General features: G+C 36.3%; 1 protein-coding gene across 1 annotated transcript in view; it reads right to left on the bottom strand.

Annotated features, from left to right (window-relative positions):
• The window catches only part of LOC117331273 (origin recognition complex subunit 5-like), a 52,148-nt gene extending 39,316 nt beyond the window's left edge, over positions 1–12,832 (bottom strand). The window contains exons 1-5 of the mRNA XM_033889879.1: positions 12,738–12,832; positions 9,824–10,030; positions 4,607–4,699; positions 4,060–4,260; positions 1,219–1,293 (exon numbers count right to left, since the gene is read on the bottom strand). Of these exons, the coding sequence (XP_033745770.1) occupies positions 1,219–1,293; positions 4,060–4,260; positions 4,607–4,699; positions 9,824–9,928 (474 nt within the window). The 5' untranslated portion in view covers positions 9,929–10,030; positions 12,738–12,832. The remainder of the gene's footprint in view (positions 1–1,218; positions 1,294–4,059; positions 4,261–4,606; positions 4,700–9,823; positions 10,031–12,737) is intronic.
• Between the last annotated feature and the right edge of the window lie 17 nt (positions 12,833–12,849).

The following is a 12,849-nucleotide window of genomic DNA, read 5'->3' as shown; positions in this document are numbered from 1 at the left end:
TAGTAATGCAAATGTATGAAGAAAATTACGTAAAAATGATCCTAATGGCAAGTATCATATCATACTTCTCAATCTACTGTCAAATTGATCTTGTAATATGTAAAGTTATCTCCCTTGGATCATTGTCAGAAGGTTGGGAGAATGTAGTCCGAGGAAGATTGAAAGATGTGAACTCCTACGTATACATTATACCAATTTATACAACAATGATATACCAGCTAATGTTGTCTGAGGAAGGTTGGGAGAATGTAGTCTGAGGAAGGTTGGGAGAATGTAGTATGAGGAAGGTTGGGAGAATGTTGTCTGAGGAAGGTTGGGAGAATGTTGTCTGAGGAAGGTCGGGAGAATGTTGTCTGAGGAAGGTTGGGAGAATGTTGTCTGAGGAAGGTTGGGAGAATGTAGTCTGAGGAAGGTTGGGAGAATGTTGTCTGAGGAAGGTTGGGAGAATGTAGTCTGAGGAAGGTTGGGAGAATGTAGTCTGAGGAAGGTTGGGAGAACGTAGTCTGAGGAAGGTTGGGAGAATGTTGTCTGAGGAAGGTCGGGAGAATGTTGTCTGAGGAAGGTTGGGAGAATGTAGTCTGAGGAAGGTCGGGAGAATGTTGTCTGAGGAAGGTTGGGAGAATGTAGTCTGAGGAAGGTTGGGAGAATGTAGTCTGAGGAAGGTTGGGAGAACGTAGTCTGAGGAAGGTTGGGAGAATGTTGTCTGAGGAAGGTTGGGAGAATGTAGTCTGAGGAAGGTTGGGAGAATGTTGTACGAGGAAGGTTGGGAGAATGTTGTCTGAGGAAGGTTGGGAGAATGTAGTCTGAGGAAGGTTGGGAGAATGTAGTCTGATGAAGGTTGGGAGAATGTAGTCTGAGGAAGGTTGGGAGAATGTAGTCTCAGGAAGGTTGGGAGAATGTAGTCTGAGGAAGGTTGGGAGAATGTAGTCTGATGAAGGTTGGGAGAATGTTGTCTGAGGAAGGTTGGGAGAATGTTGTCTGAGGAAGGTTGGGAGAATGTACTCTGAGGAAGGTTGGGAGAATGTTGTCTGAGGAAGGTTGGGAGAGTGTTGTCTGAGGAAGGTTGGGAGAATGTTGTCTGAGGAAGGTTGGGAGAATGTAGTCTGAGGAAGGTTGTGAGAATGTAGTCTGAGGAAGGTTGGGAGAATGTCGTCTGAGGAAGGTTGGGAGAATGTAAACTCCTACATTATACCAATTTATACAACAATGATATCATACCAGCTCCTGTAGTCTGAGGAAGGTTGGGAGAATATTGACCTCCTTATCTCGGAGACACTCTGCTTTGTCAAGCACCTGAAATGAATAAAACAATAACTTTTAACATATAGTATCTAATGTTTTAACTAGTTCACAAACAGAAGTAATCAGCTAATAAAATGAACAGGCCCTATAGGCCTTAAGTCATCTGACTATAAAGAACGAGTTATACAAATAACAAGAGGCCCCCATAGGCCTCAACAGTCACCTGACTACAAAGAACCAGTAACACAATTAACAAGAGGCCCCATAGGCCTTAAGTCATCTGACTTTGGAGAACCAGTAATACAATAAACAAGAGGCCCCATAGGCCTTAACAGTCATCTGACTATAAAGAACGAGTTATACAAATAACAAGAGGCCCCCATAGGCCTCAACAGTCATCTGACTACAAAGAACCAGTAACACAATTAACAAGAGGCCCCATAGGCCTTAAGTCATCTGACTTTAAAGAACCAGTAATACAATAAACAAGAGGCCCCATAGGCCTTAACAGTCATCTGACTATAAAGAACGAGTTATACAAATAACAAGGGGCCCCCATAGGCCTCAACAGTCATCTGACTACAAAGAACCAGTAACACAATTAACAAGAGGCCCCATAGGCCTCAACAGTCATTTGACTATAAAGAACCAGTAACACAATTAACAAGAGGCCCCATAGGCCTTAACAGTCATCTGTCTATAAAGAACCAGTTATACAATTAACAAGAGGCCCCATAGGCCTTAACAGTCATCTGTCTATAAAGAACGAGTTATACAAATAACAAGGGGCCCCCATAGGCCTCAACAGTCATCTGACTACAAAGAACCAGTAACACAATTAACAAGAGGCCTCATAGGCCTCAACAGTCATCTGACTATAAAGAACCAGTAACACAATTAACAAGAGGCCCCATAGGCCTTAACAGTCATCTGTCTATAAAGAACCAGTTATACAATTAACAAGAGGCCCCATAGGCCTTAACAGTCATCTAAGAATATGTTTAAAGTGCATTCTTCAAAAAAATGGTCACCATGGCAATCCTTGATTTCTGGCACACCAAAAAAATAATAACACTTTGTCAGGATCATTACAGGTAGTTTTTCAGTGGAATCCCACAAGAAGAATTTGTGCAGTCGTTATTCAACAAAACTTGTACAATCATGTTACAAAATGATGACCATAGCTGCTGTTTCAAAAGACAATGAACACTGTTAAATTTAAATTTAATAATCTTTTAGTAATTTTAGTAATTTTTTTCACAACAGATGGTTAATCATAATCAACAATGCAATTACTTGCCCTTGAATACATTGTTATTATAACTATTACGTCATAATTGACAATTGAATGTTATCCTCCTGAAGAGTACTTCAGGGGGGATTTTACCTGTAAAAAATTGTCCTAATGAAGACCCTGCGATAGGGTCGAAACTAGTAGACAATAAAGTTCCAACTTATCGGTAACGCTTGAGTATGTTGCAGTTATTACTCCCTTCTTATATTTAATTATTTACTCTAACTGCCCAGCATACCTATAGGGTATCCAGACTCAACGCGAAGTACCACACTGAGAAAACCCACTGATTTCCAGCTGACGTTGGCTCCTTTCTCCTCCTTTATATGTTTTGACAACAACATTTTATTTGCTATTTCAAGCTCAATGGAACGACCCCAAATAAATAACAACATTTGGTCAACACCATCTCAAGGCAAGTAGAGTAAGAATTTGAAGAATGCATTTTTTAAATCTATTTTTCATTTCAAAATGCATCTTTTAGCTAAAACTTACTTGTCCTGTCCAGTCTACAAGTGAACGGTAAAATGTACTTGTCCTAAAAAATTTATACTGGTACAAACAAGTTGGACAAGTATGAATGTGGAGTCCTGGTAAAACAAGAGGCTCATGGGCCTTAACGATCACCTGAGTTTTGAAATATTTAAGTTAATTTAATTGACCTGCCCATCAGTCCATGGGGTCAGTCAGGGCCAACATGTGCATACCATCAAGCTGTCATCCCATGCTGATAATGTTAACTAACTTAAATTGCAATCAAATAAATGATAGTCAAAATTGTGATTTCCCTATATAAACCTTAGTCAAATTAACCTCCTCCCCAGGGGCAAACACGAGACCCCAGGGTGATGAAATTTACAATTTTGGTAAAGCACCTGAAGATCCTATCTACAAAGAATATTTGATTCTACTTTATTTCGGTCTTGAGAAGAAGTTTCTTGAAATTTCAGTTGATTTGACCCTTATTTGTTACCGCCCATTAGTCCCTGGCGTTCAGTCAGTGCCAATATACATGTAGTTTACAACAGGCATCCCATACTGATAATTCTGACCAAGTTTGCTTTATTTCCAATGGCAATTGGAACAAACAATGCTCAAAAATGTGATTTCCAAGGGGGAAACGTATGAGACCCCATGGTCAGGAAGTTCACAAGTTTGGAAAAAGGACCTTAAGACCTTTCTAACTGTGAAGAGTATTTGATTCTATCATATCTGGGAGTTGAGAAGATTTTGAAATCTATTTTTTGGCCCCGACCCTAAGGACCTGGAGGGGAAGGGGGGGGGGGGGGGGGGGGGGGGGTGGGGGGGTGTCAGGACCTTATATAATTCACAATTTGGTTGACCATTGGCCATGGAAGCTTCCTACCAAATTTTATTGAATTTGGTTCAGAGGTTTTTGAGAAGAAGTCGAAAATGTAAATTGTTTACGAACACAAAACGCACGACGGTCAACGACGGACAAAAGGTGGTTAGAATCGTTCACTTAAGACTTCGTTTCAGGTGACCTTATAAATCTTACTCACAATATATACTGTCTGTTTGTTCAGACCCTGATCTTCACACACTTGTCTGAACATCCGTATAAAGTCGTTCATGTTATCACACTTGAGGTAAGAATCCGGGTCAGCCATGTATGACCGTAAACCCTGTAGCTTGTTAAGGATCTTCTCGTACATAAATCGTTGATTGTAACACTCCACACAGTTGACAGTGACATGAGGTAACTGTGAATATAAAACATGAAGGTAACCTGGGGTAACTATATCTATACAACAATATATAGTACATAGTAATATATAACGATATATATAGTACATAGTAATATATAACTATATATATAGTACATAGTAATATATAACTATATATATAGTACATAGTAATATATAACTATATATAGCTGACAATATGTCACACAAGTTCCTATCACAATGATTTAAAGATAAATAGTTACCTGGGGTAACGATAGCTACACACAATATCGAGTTTCTATCACAATGATTTAAAGATAAATAGTTACCTGGGGTAACGATCGCTATACATCAATATGTTACACAATAAGTTAAGGCCTACCTCTAGTGTCTGGACCAGGGAGTTAATGACAAGTGACTTCCCTGTACCTGTGTGTCCATATATAAACAGAGCAGGGGGCGCCACCTGCTCTCGCTGAAAATAAACAGGAATATCAGTTGAACTACTTCTCCCAAGTCATACAATATAGTGATCGGTATAACAACATCACTCATACAATATAGTGGTCGGTATAACAACATCACTCATACAATATAGTGATCGGTATTTACAACATCATTCACTCATACAATATATGGTCGGTATAACATCACACATACAATATAGTGGTCGGTATAACGACATCACTCATACAATATAGTGGTCGGTATAAAAACATCACACATACAATATAGTGGTCGGTATAACAACATCACTCATACAATATAGTGGTCGGTATAACAACACTCATACAATATAGTGGTCGGTATAACAACATCACTCATACAATATAGTGGTCGGTATAAAAACATCACACATACAATATAGTGGTCGGTATAACAACATCACTCATACAATATAGTGGTCGGTATAACAACACTCATACAATATAGTGGTCGGTATAACAACATCACTCATACAATATAGTGGTCGGTATAACAACATCACTCATACAATATAGTGGTCGGTATAAAAACATCACACATACAACATAGTGGTCGGTATAACAACATCACTCATACAATATAGTGGTCGGTATAACAACATCACACATACAATATAGTGGTCGGTATAACAACATCACTCATACAATATAGTGGTCAGTATAACAACATCACTCATACAATATAGTGGTCAGTATAACAACATCACACATACAATATAGTGGTTGGTATAACATCACTCATACAATATAGTGGTCAGTATAACAACATCACACATACAATATAGTGGTCAGTATAACAACATCACACATACAATATAGTGGTCGGTATAACAACATCACTCATACAATATAGTGGTCGATATAACAACATCACTCACACATACAATATAGTGGTCGGTATAACAACATCACTCATACAATATAGTGGTCGGTATAACAACATGACACATACAATATAGTGGTCGGTATAACAACATCACACATACAATATAGTGGTCGGTATAACAACATCACTCATACAATATAGTGGTCAGTATAACAACATCACTCATACAATATAGTGGTCGGTATAACATCACTCATACAATATAGTGGTCAGTATAACAACATCACACATACAATATAGTGGTTGGTATAACAACATCACTCATACAATATAGTGGTAGGTATAACAACATCACTCATACAATATAGTGGTCGGTATAACAACATCACACATACAATATAGTGGTCGGTATAACAACATCACACATACAATATAGTGGTCGGTATAACAACATCACTCATACAATATAGTGGTCGATATAACAACATCACTCACACATACAATATAGTGGTCGGTATAACAACATCACTCATACAATATAGTGGTCGGTATAACAACATGACACATACAATATAGTGGTCGGTATAACAACATCACACATACAATATAGTGGTCGGTATAACAACATCACTCATACATTATAGTGGTCGGTATAACAACATCACACATACAATATAGTGGTCAGTATAACAACATCACTCATACAATATAGTGGTCAGTATAACAACATCACACATACAATATAGTGGTTGGTATAACATCACTCATACAATATAGTGGTCAGTATAACAACATCACACATACAATATAGTGGTTGGTATAACAACACTCATACAATATAGTGGTCGGTATAACAACATCACACATACAATATAGTGGTCGGTATAACAACATCACTCATACAATATAGTGGTCGGTATAACAACATGACACATACAATATAGTGGTCGGTATAACAACATCACTCATACAATATAGTGGTCAGTATAACAACATCACACATACAATATAGTGGTTGGTATAACATCACTCATACAATATAGTGGTCGGTATAACAACATCACTCATACAATATAGTGGTCGGTATAACAACATCACTCACTTATACAATATAGTGGTCGGTATAACAACATCACACATACAATATAGTGGTCGGTATAACAACATCACTCACACATACAATATAGTGGTCGGTATAACAACATCACTCACACATACAATATAGTGGTCGGTATAACAACATCACACATACAATATAGTGGTCAGTATAACAACATCACACATACAATATAGTGGTCGGTATAACAACATCACTCACACATACAATATAGTGGTCAGTATAACAACATCACACATACAATATAGTGGTCGGTATAACAACATCACACATACAATATAGTGGTCGGTATAACAACATCACTCACACATACAATATAGTGGTCAGTATAACAACATCACACATACAATATAGTGGTCGGTATAACAACATCACTCACACATACAATATAGTGGTCGGTATAACAACATCACTCACACATACAATATAGTGGTCGGTATAACAACATCACACATACAATATAGTGGTCGGTATAACAACAACACTCATACAATATAGTGGTCGGTATAACAACATCACTCATACAATATAGTGGTCAGTATAACAACATCACTCATACAATATAGTGGTCGGTATAACAACATTACACATACAATATAGTGGTCGGTATAACAACAACACTCATACAATATAGTGGTCGGTATAACAACATCACTCATACAATATAGTGGTCGGTATAACAACAACACTCATACAATATAGTGGTCGGTATAACAACATTACACATACAATATAGTGGTAGGTATAACAACATCACTCATACAATATAGTGGTCGGTATAACAACATCGCACATACAATATAGTGGTCGGTATAACAACATCTCTCATACAATATAGTGGTCGGTATAACAACATCACACATACAATATAGTGATCGGTATAACATCACTCACTCATACAATATAGTGGTCGATATAACAACATCACTCATACAATATAGTGGTCAGTATAACAACATCATTCATACAATATAGTGGTCGGTATAACAACATCACACATACAATATAGTGGTGGGTATAACAACATCACTCATACAATATAGTGGTCGGTATAACAACATCACTCATACCATATAGTGGTCGGTATAACAACATCACACATACAATATAGTGGTTGGTATAACAACATCACTCATACAATATAGTGGTCGGTATAACACCATCACACATACAATATAGTGGTCAGTATAACAACATCACTCATACAATATAGTGGTCGGTATAACAACATCACTCATACAATATAGTGGTCGGTATACAAACATCATTCACACAATATAGTGGTCGGTATAACAACATCACTCATACAATAAATCTTTTTCTTAATCATTTGTTTACATTGTAAACTTACATATGAAAAAGAAAGATCTTTCTGAGAAACATTGATAACATTTATTCAAAATCAAAGTTGACTGCCAGCTAGTTGGCCATTTTCCCCCTGAACAGTTTCATGTTTCTGATAATTACTAGTCTACAACTTACTTCTTACTATGATAATTACTAGTCTACAACTTACTACTTACTATGATAATTACTAGTCTACAACTTACTACTTACTATGATAATTACTAGTCTACAACTTACTACTTACTATGATAATTACTAGTCTACAACTTACTACATACTGTGATAATTACTAGTCTACAACTTACTACATACTGTGATAATTACTAGTCTACAACGTACTACTATGATAATTACTAGTCTACAACTTACTACTTACTATGATAATTACTAGTCTACAACTTACTACATACTGTGATAATTACTAGTCTACAAAGTACTACTATGATAATTACTAGTCTACAACTTACTACATACTGTGATAATTACTAGTCTACAACGTACTACTATGATAATTACTAGTCTACAACTTACTACTTACTATGATAATTACTAGTCTACAACTTACTACTATGATAATTACTAGTCTACAACTTACTTACTACTATGATAATTACTAGTCTACAACATACTACTTACTATGATAATTACTAGTCTACAACTTACTACTATGATAATTACTAGTCTACAACTTACTTACTACTATGATAATTACTAGTCTACAACTTACTACTTACTATGATAATTACTAGTCTACAACTTACTACTTACTATGATAATTACTAGTCTACAACTTACTACTTACTATGATAATTACTAGTCTACAACTTACTACTTACTGTGATAATTACTAGTCTACAACTTACTACTTACTATGATAATTACTAGTCTACAACTTACTACTTACTATGATAATTACTAGTCTACAACTTACTACTTACTATGATAATTACTAGTCTACAACTTACTACTTACTGTGATAATTACTAGTCTACAACTTACTACTTACTGTGATAATTACTAGTCTACAACTTACTACTTACTATGATAATTACTAGTCTACAACTTACTACTTACTGTGATAATTACTAGTCTACAACTTACTACTTACTATGATAATTACTAGTCTACAACTTACTACTTACTGTGATAATTACTAGTCTACAACTTACTACTGTGATAATTACTAGTCTACAACTTACAACTTACTGTGATGATTACTAGTCTACAACGTACTACTTACTGTGATAATTACTAGTCTACAACGTACTACTTACTGTGATAATTACTAGTCTACAACGTACTACTTACTATGATAATGACTAGTCTACAACTTACAACTTACTGTGATAATTACTAGTCTACAACGTACTACTTACTATGATAATTACTAGTCTACAACTTACTACTTACTGTGATAATTACTAGTCTACAACTTACTACTATGATAATTACTAGTCTACAACTTACTACTATAATAATTACTAGTCTACAACTTACTACTTACTATGATAATTACTAGTCTACTCTTAATTACAAAAAACTTAGAGAGGAGGCCTGTATATACAAGATTAAAATGTTGAATAAAAAAACAGAAAAGGGAAGTAACTCTTCCAAATTACTGAATGATATGCTTCTGATCACAAATGCATGTCGTTAACTATACTATTTACATGGTTCAAAGGTATTGGTCAAAACTGGAAGGCGAGATCTATGGACCGAAAAAAAGGTAAATGACAGAAGTGCAATGCTAAATACCATATAATTCATGGCTTCTCATCAACATTCCAACAGTCTCGGTCACCAAGTAGACCCCTGTATATTTACCTTCCCAATGAGTGATACTAAAGTCCTGATTTGCCGATCCCGGCAGGAGATTTTACCAGACATGTTTGTGACTGGATCTACTTCCTCTATTTCTACAGTTGTCATGGTAACTCCTGAATATCTCTGGCACTTTGATGTATCCTACATATATATAGCTTCCACTTGATGCAAAACTGGTCTGGAGCCTGACTTCGTACCTCAGGTGACCTGCAAGATAAGAGGTGTTGTTCTTCAAAATGTCAGGTTCATTGGAAGGAATGCAATTAGATGTTACAAGTAATTATTACAATTCTATAATTAATGAAACAAAGATCAATACATCAAAACCAATATCTGTATTTCTGGTTTTGCTCCTTTTAAAAAGGAAAGGAAATGTCTGTAGTACATTTGTACATATGTAATTTTGTATCACGGTACAGATGTGATTTAAATACAAGTACATGTCACCCCCGGTACAGATGTGATTTAAATAAGTACATGTAGGAGCCCTGACAGACACCAAAAGTAAGTCACATGCATGGATTAAATAATCTTACCCTTCATTCCGTCTGACAGGGTTAAAATAATAGGTCTCCTAGACCATAATTGAGCATGACAAAGCAGGGTATTTGAATGTACATAAGTAAATTTTAAACAGATGTATACATTTAAAAATTACTCATCAACATTTAAACTGTAACCTCAACTTGTTATGTTCTCATTTCCGCCACTTCAGGTAAATCATCAGTCATTACTATAAATAAGGTAATTAGTCTCAGCTAGGCTATGATGGATCTCACTGACTTCATAATTTAATTTAAAACAGCTGTCATTAGTTGAAACGTCGGCAGACTTATTGGTAGACTAGTAGTGGAGTAGAGCCAATCAGGTATGACCTGTAACCCCCCCCCCCCTTCTTATTCTCACCACCATGTGAACCTTAAACTACACATCACACCTGTACCAATGATTTATCAGTCATCCATGTCACCACACCTGGCCAGTTGTCCCTCCACCCATGTTTACTAGATAATTACCTCACAGGGGGTCCATTCGCCCATCCATTCACAGTATATTGCTACAGTGACCTGACCCCTAGTTAGTTTCTTGTCTTTATTTGTACTGGTGGTAATGTTTTAAATGTATGATCAATTTTGTGAACATATGAAATCATCAAAATGTGAAGTTTGGATTTTCTTTTTAAAAGCAATCACTACATTAGTATTAATTACATTGTTTAATACTCTTCAAATCCTCTTTTACCTGATAAAATTATTACAAAATACATTGTATAATATTCTCCAAATCCTTATTTACCTGATAAAATTATTACAAAATACATTGTATAATATTCTTCAAATCCTATTTTACCAGATTACCTGGTCCAAATGAAAAATACATTGAGAACTTCCAATCACACTACAAACTGGAAACGACCGGAATACTACTAGACACACCAACACTTTACCATATAACAATGAAAGAATCATAAATTCTAAAAACAATGCTTTCTATGCTTAAAACATCTTTTAATTCTTTTTGTAGATAAAACCACCTTCTGTATCTATGTAATACTGAGCTGCCTTCAGGTCTGAAGAATACTACTCGGGGAGAGGTGGCAGGATTTAGTCAATTTTGTGGAGGATCCTTCGGAAGTCCTCCACATCAGTTACTGTTACACAGCTGTTGTCAGCTGGGACTGTTTTTACAGGTTCCAAGTGTTCCTGTGAGAAGTTTAATGTTTTACAGATATCAGATAGATCCCACCCCACACTCAGCTATCTGCCCTCCAGGTGTATTTGCCTGGCTACACCATTTTCCTGGACAGGTGTCCCTTTCCCTCTGGCCGTATCCAGTTTTACCTGTATACATAACTAACACCCTGATACAAGCACAGGCTAAGGTCCAACTGTTCTCTGGCTATATCTAGGTTGTGTTATGAGTACCTATATACAGAGGCTGCAGAGTATATGTTAAGCAGGGTTCACCCTGGACCAAAAATCATGGGCCATTTTGACAAGATTTCAGAAATCTATGGGCCAAAACATAGAAAATTGAAGAAATTTGGCCCTTGGCCCATGGCCCTTTCCAGAGTTATCCCTGGCTAAGTTTTGTTTAAGTTGAACTTAAACGTTTTTAGCAACACAAAACTTTGAGTGAAATGTTGATAACATTATCGGTGTTGCCGCAAGTACCTTAATTTACCTGTATGGGGGTTTAGGTCCTACATCACCTGTTTACCTCTTCTAGTCTACCTGTAGTCTATATTGTCAGTCTAAACCTAAGCTAGTGCACTAGGTGTAAAGGTTATAGTCTACACATTCACTGTAATTTTGATTCCATTTAATGGACATTGGACCCATTCGTAACATACAGAGACAATACATAAAACATCTACATGCAAACAATTACTCATACAGTCAATTGCAACACAGGGGCATGTCTAGTCTTATATTAAAAAATATCGGATGCTTCCCTTGTCTTAATATATAGGTATTCTGGCTATTTTTCAATATAAGACTAGACATACCCTTGTGATTTCAATGACAATGTACAAAATTTATACAATATAGTAAATGGCCAAGTTCACCAGGCTCTACAACAGGCTATGTCTGTTTTCTTTCCACGCACTTTCAAGAGACTCAGAGATAACTGTATAATAATTTGTCATAATAATTCGGACTACTATACAGCGAATATATGATCCAGGTAACATGAAGAAATTCTTGGGATAAATGACTGGTGTTTAATTTGTCAAACTTTACAAAATAAGAAAGTGACTACATGCACGTGGGCTAGCTTAGGGCACGGGGCATCAGTGGTTCCGTCAGGAAATCAGAAAGCGTACAGATGCGATATATATATACTGTACCTGTGCCTAAGACACTTAGTGCGTGATTTTTGTTAGTCTCTGTCGTCTATATATAATGTTTACCTGCTAAATAAGTTAGATCAACACCAAATGTTCTTCATTTTTCCCACCAAATGCCAAACGTTTTCACACACTTCCGGTTTCCGGCAAAATATGACCCGTGACCTCTGCATCT

This window comes from Pecten maximus, chromosome 7 (assembly GCF_902652985.1).
Source record: "Pecten maximus chromosome 7, xPecMax1.1, whole genome shotgun sequence".
NCBI classification, from domain to species: Eukaryota; Metazoa; Mollusca; class Bivalvia; order Pectinida; family Pectinidae; genus Pecten; species Pecten maximus.
Note: the sequence above shows the minus strand (reverse complement) of the source record. Positions and strands in the feature narration are given on the sequence as shown.